General features: G+C 42.9%; 1 protein-coding gene across 1 annotated transcript in view; it reads left to right on the top strand.

The window, feature by feature from the left end:
- LOC124861512 (protein NLRC3-like) overlaps positions 1–9,857 on the top strand; it is a 737,509-nt gene extending 727,652 nt beyond the window's left edge. The window contains exons 9-11 of the mRNA XM_047355317.1: positions 4,680–4,841; positions 8,131–8,174; positions 8,323–9,857. Coding sequence (XP_047211273.1) covers positions 4,680–4,841; positions 8,131–8,174; positions 8,323–8,846 — 730 coding nt within the window. The 3' untranslated portion in view covers positions 8,847–9,857. The remainder of the gene's footprint in view (positions 1–4,679; positions 4,842–8,130; positions 8,175–8,322) is intronic.
- The last annotated feature ends 7,177 nt before the right edge of the window (positions 9,858–17,034 follow it).

A 17,034-nucleotide genomic window follows, 5' to 3' on the forward strand; every position in this document is an offset into this window, starting at 1 on the left:
GACTAGACGGACGTGACGAATGTGTCCTTTAATGTCCTTAGAATAAATCAGGATGTCGTCAAGGTAGACGAAAACAAAAACATTCAAAAAGTCTCTAAGGACATCAGTAATTAGTGATTGAAACACTGCTGGTGTGTTACACAGGCCAAAAGGCATAACCAAGTATTCAAAATTTCCCAACGGGGTCTTGAAGGCGGTCTTCCATTCGTCCCCCTGGCAGATCCTAACTAAGTGATAACCATTACGGAGATCTAACTTAGAAAATATGGTTGAGCCATGAACTGGTTCAAAATCCGAGGAAAGGAGTGGGAGAGGGTACTTATTTTTTACAGTGATTTGATTTAATCCCCTATAGTCGATGCATGGGCGGAGTGAGCCATCCTTCTTTCCTACAAAGAAAAACCCTGCTCTGAGTGGAGAAGAGGAGGGGCGAATTAACCCAGTTACCGGTGACTCATTAATATAATCCTCCATAACTTTTCTCTCAGGTCCTGAGATATTATAAAGCCTACTGGACGGCAGGGGGGCTCCAGGAAGCAAGTCTATGGCACAGTCATATGGTCTATGTGGAGGTAATGATAAAGCCTTGGATTTGCTAAACACTAACCTCAGATCATGATACTCTGGAGGGACGTTTGAGAGATCGGAAATCTCATTCTCTGCAGGAGCTGAATCTGAGGGGAGTGAGGCGACTGCTGACCGCAGGCAAGAGGAATGACAGTTCGTGGACCAGGATTCAATTCGGTTCTCTGCCCGGTTAATGTGAGGATTGTGTTTCTTTAGCCAAGGAAAACCTAAAACAACGGAATTTAAAGCAATGGGAAACACAAAAAAAGAAATCTCCTCCCTATGATTTCCAGAAAGGATTAATGTCAAAGGTTTGGTACGATGAGTAATTTGTGGTAAATTTTGTCCGTCTAATAAGGACACTAACTGGCGTGCAGAAAGTGGTTCAGTCTCGATCTGTGCTTCATTAACTAACCTCTGATCAATAAGGTTCTGATCACTACCAGAGTCAATAAGGGCAGATAGGTTCTGAAAAGGGCAGTGTGAAATCATTGTGGCCGGTAAACAAAGTCTAGGGGTAAGTGGACAGTCCGTCAGTCTCCCCTTACTTACTGACGGACCTGGCCTTTTGGTCCCGTGGGACGAATAGAGCAGTCAGCCAGGAGATGCTCAGATGAGCCACAGTAGAAACACTGATTAGTCTGGCAGCATCTCAATCTTTCCTCTGGAGAAAGTCGAGTCCGCCCTGTCTGCATGTGTTCTATTTCGGTAATATGTGAAACTGAGGTGGGGCGAGATGTTTCAGTGATTTAACTAGGAGGTCGGATCTTAACGGTGCTCTGTTCATGACGGGATCTTTTTCTCTCTCTCATTCGATTGAGTCTGACAGCTAAATTGATTAGTCCATTCAAAGTCTTGGGCTCATCGATTAATGCTAACTCATCCTTTAACGGATCGTTTAAAGACTGGAAGAAAGCTGCTCTGAGTGCAGTCATTCCAGCCAGAGGCTGCTGTGAGGGTGCGAAAATCAATGGAGAACTCTGCTACTGACTGGTCTCTCTGTTTAATTGAACATAATTTACGTGCAGTGGCAGTTAAATCAATCTCACAGGAAAAGACCTGTCGAAACTCCTCCTCAAAGTCAGAGAATGTACAACCAAAATCTAAACAGTTAGAAAAACGCGCCTCCGCCCATCTCAGGGCTTTACCGGTGAGTAAGCCCAGAACATAAGAAATCTTTACTGAGTCAAATGGAAAAGACTGTGGGGAGCGATTAAACACAAGAGTACATTGGAGGAGGAAACCCTTACAATCACCTTTCTCCCCGGAGAATTTTTCAGGGTTTGGGGATATGACATCACGTGAGTGCAGAAGTTGCTGGGAGACCAGAGAGGCTGCAGCGCCCTCTAAAGCCGGGGCAGTGAGATTGCTCAGGGTGTGCTGAAACATTGACGTTAGTTGTTCGATCTGCTGGTTAGTTTGTTTCTGCTGTTCAAAAAGAGAGCGGAGGGAAGAGTCATGAGTTGTGATTTGATGATGTTGTTCTGAAAGAGTTCTCCTGAATGCTTCTGCTGGGTCGGGATGGCCAGACTGTTCTGTCATATTGTTTCGAACAGATTTTACCCACATGCAGAAAGCAATTCAGGAGACAGAGTTTAACGGTAAAGAGTTTATTTACAGGAAGTTGAAATGTGTAGGAAACTGGAACTGGATACCAATGATTTGAAGGAGAGATCCGCCAGAGGGGGGTGGAGAGACAGAAGGTTGTTTACCCGTGGGACTGGAGACTGTGAATACTGGTGTGCCAGGATGATAGATGGTCCAATAGTTTCTGTAGTTGGTGCAATGGAAGGAGGAGGGTGGACAGGGTTCACAGAGGTAGATCCACGGAACGAAGGAATCAGGAGACTGCCAGCTGGTTTGATCCAATGAGGTAACAGGAGGCTTGAGTCTTGGTTCATGGAGCTGGATAGTTTCTTTCCAGAAGACGGTAATCCAAGCAGGGTTTGATGCTGAAGGCAAAGTCAGGTTCAGGTAACCTGCAAGGCAACAAATCCAAAATTACAAAGAGAGCAAAGCATGGTCAAGGCAAAGGCAAAGGTAATGTGGCTTGAGCTGTACCACAAAGGGCAACACTCTGGCAGTGAGTTGCTGGCAGCCTCCTCCTTAAATACTCCTCAGCAGATCATCAAGGAGATAGAGAACACCTGTCACCTCTCCTCCGATTCAAACGCCATCTAGAGGCTAAGCACAGAAATAGCACCATACAGACAGACATGGCACAGATCCTGACAGTATCAGGTCATAAACCAAGGAATTTAAGTAAGGTACTAAGTTTTTCATCATCATCTCTAATTGAAAACTGACTACAAGATATTTGCTTGTATACTTGGTAAAAGGCTTAAAAATGTTTAGGATCAACTTACTGATGAAACTCAGTCTGGATTTCTGAGGAAAAGACATACCTCCAATAATATTTGGCTTGTTTTAGATCTAATCGACTACTCATTTCTGTGTCCTGATGACAGTCTTATCTTCTTCCTGGATTTTTCTGAAGCCTTTGACACCTTAAAGCATAACTATATTTATAACAATTGAGCTATTTGGATTTGGTATGTTTTTTTATAAATCTTCTTTACCCCCTTCTGGGGCATCAAACAAATGAGAGCTATTATGGGGAGCTAGTGTGTATGCTGAAAAGAAAGATAACACTGTAGTAATATTAACTGGCTGAAGCAGTGATGACAGTGGCGTGGCATGCAGCAGGTGGGTACAGACAACTGGCATACCTTACGTGCAGTATAAGCTGTGAGATGACCTCAGAGGTTGTCAGCTACACAAAGATGATCAAAAGTATGCCTTTTACTCACATGTAAAGGAAGTGATGCTTTCAGGAAAGAAAATGTTTTCAACATTTTGTCATTACATTGTCAATGTAATTAAAACAAAGCATGCAATAACCGTCTTTTCATTTCTTCTGAACATCTTGAGCCCAGGGTGTGCTGATTAGAATAAATGTAGATGGGTCCTCTTCTCCCCCTCTCTTTTTTTATGAGGAGAAATATAGCAATTAGAAAAGAATTAGGCAAAAGCACTGCCAGGGAATGAATTGATCCCTTGAAAAGAGAAAAAAAACAGAGTTCTTCACCAACCGCTTTGGACAGCTGGCCAGCTGCAATTACAGTTCTTTGCCTTTGTGGTTTGCCATTGCCCTGGACTGGTTGTTCAGGTGGTGACCCTGGCAAAGGATCCGTCACCTCTTGCAATCCGGGCGCGTCCTGTGGTCCTGGGGGATCCTGTGCTTGGGCCTCTGGGGTCGGTGGAACCTTCCTGCAGTGAGATCTGTGAATACAAGGGACGCACTGTTTGACTTTAACAGCCATGTGGGTCACCAGCACTACCTGGAATGGCCCCTGCCAACGCTTGGATTGCCAGCGTGTTCTGCGGAGGTCCCTGACGATGACCCAGTACCCAAGAACAGAGGATGAAGGAACCCCGGTGCCGTCACTAGTTGGGCGTCCTTCACCGTCTGCGAAACTTGTGAAAGCACAGTGAAGAGATTTTGGCAAGAAGCCAACATGCTGTCATCACATAAGGAGTGGAGGGTAAAGGTCTTGACAGGGTCCCCATGCCCAAGTCTGGGGTCCTGCCGAACAGCAAGCCCAGGTGCGCCTCTCCTCCACTGAAGCAAAACTCTGCTGAGCTGTCAAGTCATGCAGAGGGGAGAGGTCAGCATGTGTGTCACTGGGGAGCTCCCTCCAGTGAAACACAATTTCCTTTTAGAATTTTTAAAAGCAACTGCTTTATGGCATGCCAAAAGAGGACTGTCTCAGTCAATGTTCTATCTTTCAGCAGCAATAAGGTTCATATTTGCTCTGCACTGAACTGAATTCCTCACCTGAAACAACATCAAGCTAAATGTAAACATCATTGTGTCTGCAAAAAAATCAGCTGAGGTGCAATGCCTCTATTCTAGCAGTTCCTACTTATAGCGGTTTGTGATTACTTATGTCCATGTAAACATTTTCATTGTAACTCAACTACTGACCCAATATAGGGTTTTTATTTTATCTGAGTAATATTTGATCATCATGACTGCTCATGGATTGAGACAGCTTTTAATGTATAAAAAATCTGTTTGTTCTTCTTTTGACTTTCATTTTGTCTCTTAGACTTAGATCCTGTAACCTCTCAGGGAGAACTTGTGAAGTTCTGTCATCAGTTCTTAGATCCCAGTCCTGCTGTCTGAGAGAGGTTGACCTGCTGAACAACAACCTACAAGATTCAGGGGAGACGTTGCTTTCTGGTTCAGACTGTACACTGGAAATATTCAGGTGAAGATTCGTTGAACAGTTTCTTCTGGGTTTTAATGAGGAACAGTATTCTCGTTTCACAAATGAAAATGGTTGAATTGATAAGTTGATTTTCTGGTAAATCCTTCTGAGTCGTTAGTTTCTCAACTGGAACAGACAGCAGTTAGTTCATCATCTGTTTCATTGTCTTATTTAGAATCATGTGTGACCAAGATCAAACATTGTCCTGGTCTCTCTGACCGGACTCTGGTTTTAAGGAACATCTCTTTATGTTCACTTTTCTAACCAAACACTTTAGTTCCAACGACTTACAGAACATTGACTCTTTTGGACCTTATAGAACCATTTACTCACCAATTCCAGAAATGTCTGTAAACTCAAGGTGCCTCCAGAGATACACCTCACTTCAAAGAAAAAAGCAGGAGGACCAACCAACTGTTTTATCTTGCACTGGGTGGACACAACAGCAAAGGCAGGAACATCACCAGGTGGTGGAGTGTGTCATATCTAATAACAGATGGTTTGATGGTGTAAACATCAGGACTTTCCCATTCTGATTTAGCACATCTGGAGCATCTGTCCATTGGTTTACCTGCTCTGACCATCCTTAAGGATCAGAACGGTTGTCAATATTACACCTCAGGCAGATAAAGATCTAGCTTTGGCTGCACTACATGATGAACTCAGTGAATATCAGAACAGTCACCTGGATGCTGCTCCTATCATAACAGAGGACTTTAATAGTTCACGTCTCAGACAGGTCAGGACTTTTTGCATTAAGATCTTTGAGCAGATGAAGCTGCTGCAGCTCATCTTGTCCAGGAAGTAGAGCTGATAGTTGCTGAAAAATCTGCTTGATTGTCTCTCATGTCATCAATCTGCTTCAATCTCATTGTGGATGCTGGACTAAATAAACCTTGAGGATGTGAGTGCTCTTCAAACTAGAGATGAAAAACCAGACTGGATGGTGTCCTCCTCCTGCCTAATTTAAAAAGATGAAATGAAATGAATGAGTTCAAACTGGGCTAAAACATGACAACTACAGGACAGGATATCATTGTTTTAATTTTTTTTCTTCAAGCATGTCCTGTCCGGTAGAGTAGCACTCAGAATTGTTGTCTGAGTGCCAAGAAAAAGCCCAACAGATTTACTTCCACAAGGGGAGCATTACAGCTAATGCTTTAAAGCTCTGCTTGATATTTATAAAATAAATGTTTTTATCAGAACTGTTTTTAGGATTCTTTCAATTGCTACGGACACGGAGACAGAAACGAAAAGGAAAAAAATAAGAAGCACAAAAGAGAGAGAGGTGGGGTAAAAAGCAAAAAGGGAGAGAAGGAAAAAAGAATGGAGGAGAGAAAGAAGGATGAAAAAGAATACAAGATAACACCCTGCTTGCTTTTACACCTGCAGAAACATGTATATTGACAGCTTTTTTTTTTACAAAAAGTGCACGGTACTTATGAATGCAAGATGTATTTAGTGGTAAATGCGACTCAATATAGAACATTTGTGTGTCTGTTATCACCGGAATCTAAACACCTGTGGATCTGAATGTGAGCATGCTTATGTATACGGGGTTTCTCCATGAAAATATGCAATAGCGAGTGTGAGGAGCCACAGACCTGCCCCCCGGACATGAGACCGATACGGAGGAGAGTCGAGCCATAGACATCTAAAGGTCCCCCAGAGCACAGGAACCCCAGAAGAACCACTGCCGGGACTAATGCAACAACCCCACAGAAGGGGCGAGTCCCAGAGAACCACCCAGCAGCCACAGTGCAGAAGCCCCAAGGAGCTGCAGTGATGAGCCCACAGGCAGCCGTCTATGCCCGAGCAGATCTAGCCATGGACACAGAGACCCGAGACCCCAGGCGATATCACTCCCCAAGCAGAGGCCCGACAAAGCCCAGGGGTCCAGGCCCCGGGACCGGGAGTGAGCCGGCACATACCAAAGCACCCAGCCCCGGACACTGAGAATCACAAGTACACCAGCGGGCAGAGCCACCAACCACCAGCACGTAGTGTGGCGGGGAGGAAGTAGGCCCCCATTTGATGGGGAGCCTAAACTGATCCAGTAGAGGGAGTAGTCCAATACCCAACCTGACACAAAAAAACAGGCACACACTGTCATAATCACACATTCCCACCTCATGTGTATACATAAAAACATTCACACCCATGCACCCAACATAATGACAAACAACAATGGACGTCGTACACTCACTCACACTCCCCATAAATATTTTATACTCCCAGGTCCAGGTGCCGATACCCCATAGGGGTAACTGGCCCCTGGACCCAGGAGGTGGTCCCCGTCCCTCCGGGGGTGGAGACAGGCAGACCGCCCCAGCACCTGAACTTGGGCTGGGGCTAGCCTGGGCTGGTCCCTGAACCTGAGCAACCCCGGCCCGGACCCGGCCCCCCGCCCCGACCCCAGTCCCCAACAACCTTATCCGGAGAGGGGGCAATGTAAAAAAGAGGGGGCTACATGGCCCAAACTAGCCCGCCAACCAGAGACTCCACAGGATGAAACAATTGCAACCACCAAATGAATTCTGATTCTAACCCCATGAGCACCCCGTCCCCCAACATGAATTTCCGCACAGGGCCACCCCAACTAGGACACAGATATCAAACACATGCCCCCAAACCCAAATGCCATGAATCCCCTCCTAGCAGCACAGGGGCACATCCCCACAGGTGAGCTCCATGCCCGAAAAGCCGACGAAGCCACACCCATACAGCACAAACTCCACACACAGCCCAGCTCAGAGCAACCCCGTCGGATCCTGCTCCCCACCACACAGCGCACCGCGACGGCAAGACGAGGACCCCTCTCCATTCAAATGGATGTGTCCAAATGTTGGACAGTTGTATTCTGAGTGAAGAAGTTGTGGCAGAACCTTCAGAAATAAGACAGGAAAAGCCAGCTTGGATGATTTGGACTACATAATGTTAACATTGAGAAATTAAGAGAATTGGGTCTAGAGGCCTGGCTGACTGCAGCTTGACTGAGCCAGACATGAGCCAAGGTTCCTCAGTCATGAGCTAGCTTTATACAGCATAGTTCATTGTTAGCAACTGACAGACAGTATAGGCTGTGTCATGTTGTCTTGGTTGATACTGGTCTATCAGTCTGGTTCCTCCCACAATGGACCAGACATCATATGAAGCAGGTCAAAGAGTCCAAATGACCCAGATCTAGTTCTTCCAGCAGCATGTCAGAGTGGAATCTGATCTGATCTATTACAATGTCTATGTTTGCTGCTGAAAGAGACTAATGGTCTGACCCTCCTCCTCCTTCCAGGAAGCCTGCTGGAGTCCGATGGTTGAAACCAGGTCTGAGGAAGTGTAAGTGTGTTTTTCATTTGTTTCATGACAACAAAGCAGCTCACATTCAACCATCTTCAAACTGTCCATCACTCATTCAGGAGTCATCATCAAAGTGTCAATAAATGATCAATAACTGCAGCTGGATTGTGTTTGTTCTCTCCATCAGATTCCTGTCAGCTCACAATCGACACAAACACAGTGAACAGAAACCTCCAACTGTCTGAAGACAACAGGAAGGTGACACATGTGGAGGAGCTTCAGTCATATCTTGATCATACAGACAGATTTGATTACTGGCCTCAGCTGCTGTGTAGTGATGGTCTGACTGGTCGCTGTTACTGGGAGGTTGAGTGGAGAGGATATGTTTTTATATCAGTGAGTTACAGAACAATCACAAGGAAAGGAGACAGCTATGACTGTTGGTTTGGATATAATAATCAGTCCTGGAGTCTGAGCAGCTCTGATGGTGGTTACTCTGTCTTGCACAATAACAGAATTACATCCATCCACTCCTTCTCCTCCATCTCTAACAGAGTAGCAGTGTATGTGGACTGTCCTGCTGGCATTCTGTCCTTCTATAGAGTCTCCTCCAACTCACTGATCCACCTTCACACCTTCAACACCACATTCACTGAACCTCTTTATCCTGGATTCTGGATCAGTTCTGGTTCCTCAGTGTTTCTGTTTTGAGTCTAAAGAGTCTCCTCCTGTCGGAGAAACACTCTCACTGTTGAACAGATAGTTCAGTCTCTACATGTCTGTCTCTTTCACTCAGAAACATTTTCACATTCAGTCAGTTTCTTTCTGAAACTCTTGGAAAAGATTCCTTGTAAACTTCGTCCTCTTCCAGTCCTTTAAAGATGGAAGCTGGGATTATTCCAGAATCCAAAGGTTTTGTTCTGTTTTCAGTCAAAGCTTCATTTAGAGGTTTTCCTGCAATGTGCTTCCAGTGCTATACCAAGGCTGCTGCTGGAGTTGGTTCTTTATTGGTTCTTTACTGGTTCTTCACATCTCTTCCAGTAATTGGTTGATCCTGGCTCTTAATATCACCATCCAAAGAAAGTTTAACATTTCTATCTACAGTCCTTTGTGCCATGTCTTTTGATTGTGTCACTAATGTAGTTTTTTTTCATTTGATCTGAACAGTTTTGTACTTTAGTCCCAGATGAACAGGCTGCCTCCTCAGGATCTGTGGGCTGTGAAGCTCAGGGTTTCTGGAACTGATTTGTGATGAAAAATGATGACGTGAGTGGAGCTGCTGTTTTAACTGCCCAGGTGGTTGTTCAGTTCCTCACTGTTAGTATCTGCTATGTTTTAATGAGCCAGATCAGTTCACAATATGACTTCTGATGAGACTGTTCCTAAAAGAAGAATCGTTCCAGACTATTTGTGGCTGAACTGCAGATGATGGAAATGTAAATATTGGAGAATAAAACAGTATTTGCTACCAGTTTTCTGACTGTTATTTTACAGAACATCAAATATGTCTAAAAGGTTAAAACACTGATGGACTCAGCCAGTCTCAGTCTCCTGCAAATACTCATTTGACCTTTAGTCCCAAGAGAGGAGGAGGGGGTGTCTGTCCCAGCAGTCATTAATGGACTACAGGCTGAGGACACACTGGACAGGTCACCAGTCCATCACAGAGTCAGGGTTGGATCTACCTCACCAAAGTCTAGGTTCTGATTGGGTCAACTGGACCAACTTTGACAAACTTAATACAATTATGTCAAGTTTGTTGTTCATGTTCTACCTCTTCCAGTAGTCATTGTTGTAATAAATAAGTTGAAGAAAATCACAAAACATTAAGATAACATTGTTCCTCCAGGTTCTTCTGTCAGCAGATTAACATCTTACTTTTAAAGGTATCAGAAGGAGACACATATCTAATGGACATGAAGACAGAGGAACCATTTTCTGGGTCTCTTTGGGTTCCTGTTCTGGTTTATTGTTGAGAAACACGCCTGCAGTCCAGATCTATCTCCAACTGATGCTTGGACCATCCTGGAGAAACTAGAGAGACAACCATCCTGTTAGTGGATCACAAGAGAGACGATGATTGTCATCTGGAGTGATTTCAAAGTACATCTCCCCACCCTGTTAGTGGAGGCTGCCTGGCCCCGCCCTATAAAAGGAAGGGGAAGCCTTCACTTCCTGTTTGACAGTCTGACCTTTCACTTGAGCTGGTATGGATGGAGGAAGCACATGAAGCCAACATTTGGGTAACTGCACTTTGATATCAATCAGTGACTTTCAGTCTGTCATCGCATACAGCTCACATAAATGCAAAACACCATCGTTCATACATCATTCGGAGATTCACCCATTCATCTATCTGCCAAATACTGCGGATCCAGGCCTTTTCATTCATACATCGCATCCACACTTTTTTTATCCTTTTCATCATTTATCATGCCCCTTCGTGCTTTTTCATGCCCATTCATGCCCCCGGGGGTCCACTGACCTGATTAATAGTTTGTTGATGGTCAATTTCAAAATTTTTATGTGTTCACACAGTTTTAATTATTAGATTATTACTCCAATCCATTTAACAGGATGAATTTACCATTTCTGCAGAACATCAAACTCCGCTCACCACAGAGATCTCGAAAATACTGCAGTTTTCTCAGTTTCAGGCTTCAACTCTCCAAGGGGTCATCCTCGATTGCCCCTTGGAAAAAACCTGGGCATGTGCACGTAACTCCAGTTTCTCTTTGCCTCTCAGGCAAATATTACTCAGCCTTTAAAATGTCCGCCTCTCAGGCATTTCAAAGAGGTTTCAATTCACCTCTACTCAGTCCACCGGCTATTTATTTTCAAGGCCATTACGTGCCTTTTGTAACGTTTTTTTTATATATCAAAATAGCTATTTTCCTACAGTGATGGCTTAATTCCCTGGAGAAAAAAAAAATTGTATAATAAACCAAGCACTCTATCATTTAGGAATATTCCGGGTATAAACATTACTCATTTCGAGACTCCCAGGTAGCCAATTCCAACTTTGTGTTTTTGACTGACAGCCTCCTTATGTGCGAAAGCACACGTCGGCACATAAAGGAAAACCAGATGTCCGGTCTAATTTGACAGGGATACATCTGATATTGTTCACTTGAATTAATAACCAGAGCTGAGGGCCTATGGACAGCCATATTTCTAAAGTGTAAAAAAAGAGACAGATGGTCTTACCTCTTCTGGTTCAACGGGCCCGTTTCAGCAGTTCAAGTCCCTCCACCTGCACCGGCCACTTTTCTCTTCTCCCTCGGCAAAAACAATTTTCCCGTATGGGCCACCAACTATGTGGAAGAAGAAAGTTTAAAAATGATGAAGAGACAACTGGTTTCCTCTCAAATCCGACGCGGGGGACCTTTTATTCAGAACACATCTCTGAATACATCTTCATACAAAATCCCAAAGAATCCCAAATCCCTGACACAAATCAGGATGTATATATATATATATATATATATATATATATATATATATATATATATATATATACAAAAGTCATATCATTGTTGTGTATTGAAACTTTTTGACCAATCAGTTGTATCCTTTCAATTTACGTACATTTTTGGAAGCATGGACTCTAGACTCTTAGCAGTACTTACGGGAATAAACGGGAATAGACTCACATGTGGTAGATATCAAGACCGGTCTACGTGACAGTTGTACCAAAACAATTTCATTAGCTCTTATCAACTCCTCATTCCAAAGCTGAACTGGACCGCTGTTTCCCCTTTTTGGGCCCAACAAGACTCAAAACAGGCCAGCTAAGAAAGACTCTTTTTTTGTGTCGAAAGCAGTTTATGCAGAATTCACTTTCACATATAGTAAGGACAGTAGTAATACGTTTAATCTACCAAACAAAGCTGTAAGCTTCCACAATACCACAGAATTTATTGGTAAAACAACTTAAACACTATAACACATATAACTTTCTGAACCAAGTTTAAATCCATTTATTTGTAGAGCATAATAACCAATAAACTAAGCATTAACATCAGATGTATTCTGACTGAATTATATCTGTGTTTAACTTCCATTCATTGGTGAAAACTGGCGATGATATGAAAACGATGGGCCTGGAGACAGCCGTTATCCCCTGGTCTAGCAAGCCTCGACCTCCCAGTCAGTTGACAGTTTGCGAGGCCAGCCGTCGAGCACTATTGCAATTAAGCGATATCTTGGCAAACCGAACAGATATGTCAGTTTCACACAGCTTTATTCTCGCCTACAAACATTGTAAAAGTTAATTTTATTTCACAGAAAACATAATATACCCAACTTTATTCACTCCCATTACTACTTCCGTTTGAACAATTCACTACAGCCGGCAATGAATCATGCGATTTGGGTGGGTCATGAAAATTACACCGAACCCATCCTTCAAATCTGGGGAAAAGAAGGACACATTTGTCGGCTGCATTTGGAGGAGCCTTCGAATTTGGACAGCCTTTATCGCCTCGCTATGACGTAATCGGTCTAAAATCTGGCCTTCAACAGATGCTGCCCCCTAAACCTAAGACCATTTTGACATACTACCATATCAAAGTGTTTTCTTTACCGCCTCCAAAGTCCTATTCAGTAGCCTACAGCACCCTCTGCTGGTTGTCTTGAGTAAAACATTGCAGAGATGCAACTTAATTTACATGGGGTTTGGAACCCATCTTGGGCATGCCAAGATACCTAAATGGGCAGGCTTGTCCCCCCAAGCCCGCCCTTTGGCGCCTGGTCTATTTTTCTCGATGCTCAGGTAAGACACTTCAGGAGTGGATTGACACGAGGAATGCTACATTTGTTGCCCATGTCTAGGATTTGGCTGTGTGTGGTGGCTCTTAATGCACTGACTCCAGTGAAACTCCCCTAAATATTTTAATGGATTTCGCTTGACAATACTCTCAAGGCTGCGGGTCTCCCTGTTGCTGGTGCACCATTCCTACCACACTTCTTCCTTACACTCAATTGTCTGTCAATTTACTTGGATACAGAACTCTGTGAACAACCAGCTTCTTTAGCAATGATTTTTTTTATGGCTTAAGGGTGTCAATGACTGTCTTCTGGACATCCATGAAGTCAGCATTCTTGCCCATGATTGTATACCCTGTGATCCAGAGTGAGAAACCGTTTAAAGGCTAAGGAAACCTTTGCATGTGTTTTGAGTTAATTAACTGATTAGGGTGTGCATCATTGGACACCTTGAGTGTCCAATATTCCAATTTTCACTTATTTCACTTATGTGTAATAAATCTATATAATGTATGAGTTTCACTTTGAGATGGTTGGCAAAAAATATTGCACTTTTATGCAATATAAATTTTTTTTTTAGATGTACCACTTTATTTACTAGCAATTAAGTGTATAACAGAGTGAACTGCCACCAGCCAATTATCATCAGTATAAGACTCATAAATGAATGATGGAAGCTGCTCTGATAAGTCAAATATGAATGAAAGCAACATTCCCCACAGAAAGGTCAACAGTGTCTCATTCCCCAACAATTCATTCAAGTGGCATTTTCCTCTTTGTGGGATATTCTGTCTGCAACGTTAAAAAACAACATTACCTCTGATTCCTGTAGCCCTACACTTATCCATGATCATTGTTTTTTTTCTTCCAGCATGAAATGAGTGCAGCCTAAATCCTACACCCTGTTTGCTCGTGGTTGTTTAAACCTAGGTGGACTGACTTGGGAAGCACCTGTTCGCAAACAGGAGACACATTATTGTGATAAGAAGTGGTTCAATCCTTGACTCAAACAGCCATAGACACAGTCAGCAGCGTAATATGTGGGTCTTCCCACATTGGATTGAAGCTGTTCCCTCTAAAACACTTTGAAGAGAACCTGACCTGGCCACTGGTGTTCTGAGGTTATGCGGAGGTACATAAGGTTATATTTTGTCCATTTGTGTTCTTTTTGCATAATTTCCTGTTTTCCCATTGGAATCACAATGGAATTACAGAAGGTTATTCATACCAAAGGTCATAAGAATACAGTCCATCCAGCTGATTAGCGATGATACACAGATCGATACTTTATTTGTATCCCAAAATTCCAGTCATGATTTATGATTACAATAAATTTTAGTAAGATACCAGAAATGTCACTGTAATCTGTCACCCACTAGTTTACTTAAAGCAATTGCATAAGGATGACCTCCAGGAAATATTTAAACTTTACAAAGAACACAGTTTTACTTGCCCTGCGATGGACTGGCGACCTGTCCAGGGTGTACCCTGCCTTTCGCCCATAGACTGCTGGAGAGAGGCACCAGCTCCCCCGCGACCCACTATGGAATAAGCGGTAGAAAATGACTGACTGACTGACTGACATTTTTACTTCCGATTCATCTAATTCATTAAAAATAATTTTATTGTTTTAATCTGTTTAATATGACATTTGGGTTTAGGAATGAACCTTGGCTCTTTTTTGGAATGACACTTTTGGACTATGGGAGGAAGCCGGAGTACCAGGATAAAACCAATGCCTGCACAGTGAGATCATCCAAACTCTGTGTAACCAGAGCCCTGGTCGGGATTTAAACCTGGGACCTTGTTGCCTACCAACTGCATCTACACCTCAACAATGGCATCAGTGTTTTAAAGTCAACCACAAAGCATTGACTGTGGTTGACTTGAAGTTTGTTTCAGTAGACCTGTATCACCCCATCATTCCACCTGGACCTTCATCTCCCCCTCAGAGGGTGGCCACCCTGAGGAACACCACAAGCTGCCCATATGTATTTAGGAAGTAGAAACTTTGAATCCTGCAACCATTTTCAACAGGAAATGCAGCAAACAGCTATATTCCTCCATCAGTTTAGTATGTAAACAAAAATAGAAATCCGTCAGTGTATGTAATTTTATAGTGAGTTCAAAACTGAAACATTTGATGTTGTTTGCATGGTTCTTTAAAGATTTTAATTCTCTGGAGATCAAATCACGTTTGCACACACTGTGGATAATAAATACTTAAATGTAACTTTTGTTTAATGTAAACCATTTGGTCCATTTTAAAAGCCAGTTTTATCAGGTTTGGCTTCTGCATGTCCAGAGCTGTGATCAGAATAAACTTTCCTCAGGGATGCATAATTATGATACCTCCTGAATTAGGAACACATGACCAGAAAATCCTGATCTTTTGGACCAACATAGATAGTTTTTTTATGAGAATCCACCCCTGGTAGTTGACAGATTTGTTTTAGGTTAAGGAAACACAGCTTAATTCTCCCAAAACACATAGGTCAATTAGCTTTGATGTTGTTAATAATAAACAGATGTTAGGTTTTGGTTGCAGATAAATTAGCATCTAAAACTAATCTTTTTTGGAGACTCTTCCTGTTACAGCTGTTGATGGTGGTTAGTAATGAAATGTTTTCTACTTTGTAACTTAAATAATTTTATTTCCATTATTTGTAGATGAAATCTTTAAAAAATATGTATTACTACCTGGGTGTCCAAGTTTATCTCTACAAACATTGAGAGAAACAAATCGGGGGTGGTCCCGGGGTACACTCTGGACAGGTCTACTGTCATACAATTAACTATCCATACCCCTGGCTAACTGCAGGCCAATTATACCCAAGGACTGAAAAGGAAAAAGGCCTGGTTACTGAAGGGTTTTTAGAAATGAAAATAAAGATGATGTGGGATAAACTAAGGGTTTTGTCTTATTCAATAGGAGTGGTTGCTGTATAACCGACTGGGACTCAGGTTGGCAGAGGAGATGGAGTGAAGTTGTGTGTCTTTCAGTTTCTCAGAGTGGTTCAGAGGCAGGCTGAGGGCGCACGGAGAGGAGAGTGATTTCCAGGGGAGCTGTGAGCCTATACTTGCTTTGAAAAGAGATGAGATGAAGAGTGGCATGGAGATCAGGAGAATTTATGACAAGTAAGTATCTTGAAGCAAAGAACAGATTCCAGCAACAAGAAGCCTGATTGCCACTAAGAAGCAGAGCAATCTGGAGACCCTCCTCTCTCTCAACTACTCTTTATTGCCATCTTTTAATGACTCTTAAAAAAGAGCAGCTACAGATGTTTAAACCTATCAGCTGTTGCTGCAGCAGAGAGTTGGCACAGGACTGCACACACACAGTCTGCATTCAGCCCAGCAGATGACACTGGCAGATTTACACTTAAAATTATTTTTGTGCAACCAAGAACTTTGATTCTGATCGGCAGTGAAACAGGCAGTTCTCAAAAGCTAATTAACAATGGAAGACCATGTTTAACCATTGCTTTGGTCATGAGTGCTCCTCAGCTGCTCTCTGGGGATAACAATCAGCCCTGGGATGCAACAAATGTCAACTCATGTTTTATCGCGGTGCAGTAAAGTAAGTGCAAGTATGAAATCCAAATTCAGACAAATTCCAACAACCTACTCAACAGTTTGTGTTTCAGTCCTCCGGACAGCTCTGCACATTCCAAGAAAACTGACGAGCAGTTGGAAACTTCACCTCATTTATTTTAGTCTTTATTAAATCCAGGAATAATTTTACTTTGCCTGATTCCATAAATATCTCCCTGTTAGGATTCAGTTCTCTTAAAACTTCCATTTACTTCCATCTCCCCAACAATAGAGTCTATAATTGTGGAAAAAGCCCCCTGTTCACCATCCTTTTCTTGGTGACCAAGTGTGTCTTCCACCACATGATCCTGCAGCCAAATCTGTGCCTGACTGGGTCTTTTGGGAGAGAAAAACAATACAGGTGTCATTCCGACAGTCAATCCAAATGTTTAGAAACTCATGATGGTTTTCCACTGAAAACCGATGTGCCATTGAGCCGAACAGTGGTGAAGTTGAGGTTTCTGGGTTGGAGCATTTTGTTTGTTGGCTCCAACAGTTGCAAAATCATTTGAATCTCACAGGTCAGAAATGTAAATTT

This window comes from Girardinichthys multiradiatus, chromosome 24, assembly GCF_021462225.1.
Source record: "Girardinichthys multiradiatus isolate DD_20200921_A chromosome 24, DD_fGirMul_XY1, whole genome shotgun sequence".
NCBI lineage: Eukaryota > Metazoa > Chordata > Actinopteri > Cyprinodontiformes > Goodeidae > Girardinichthys > Girardinichthys multiradiatus.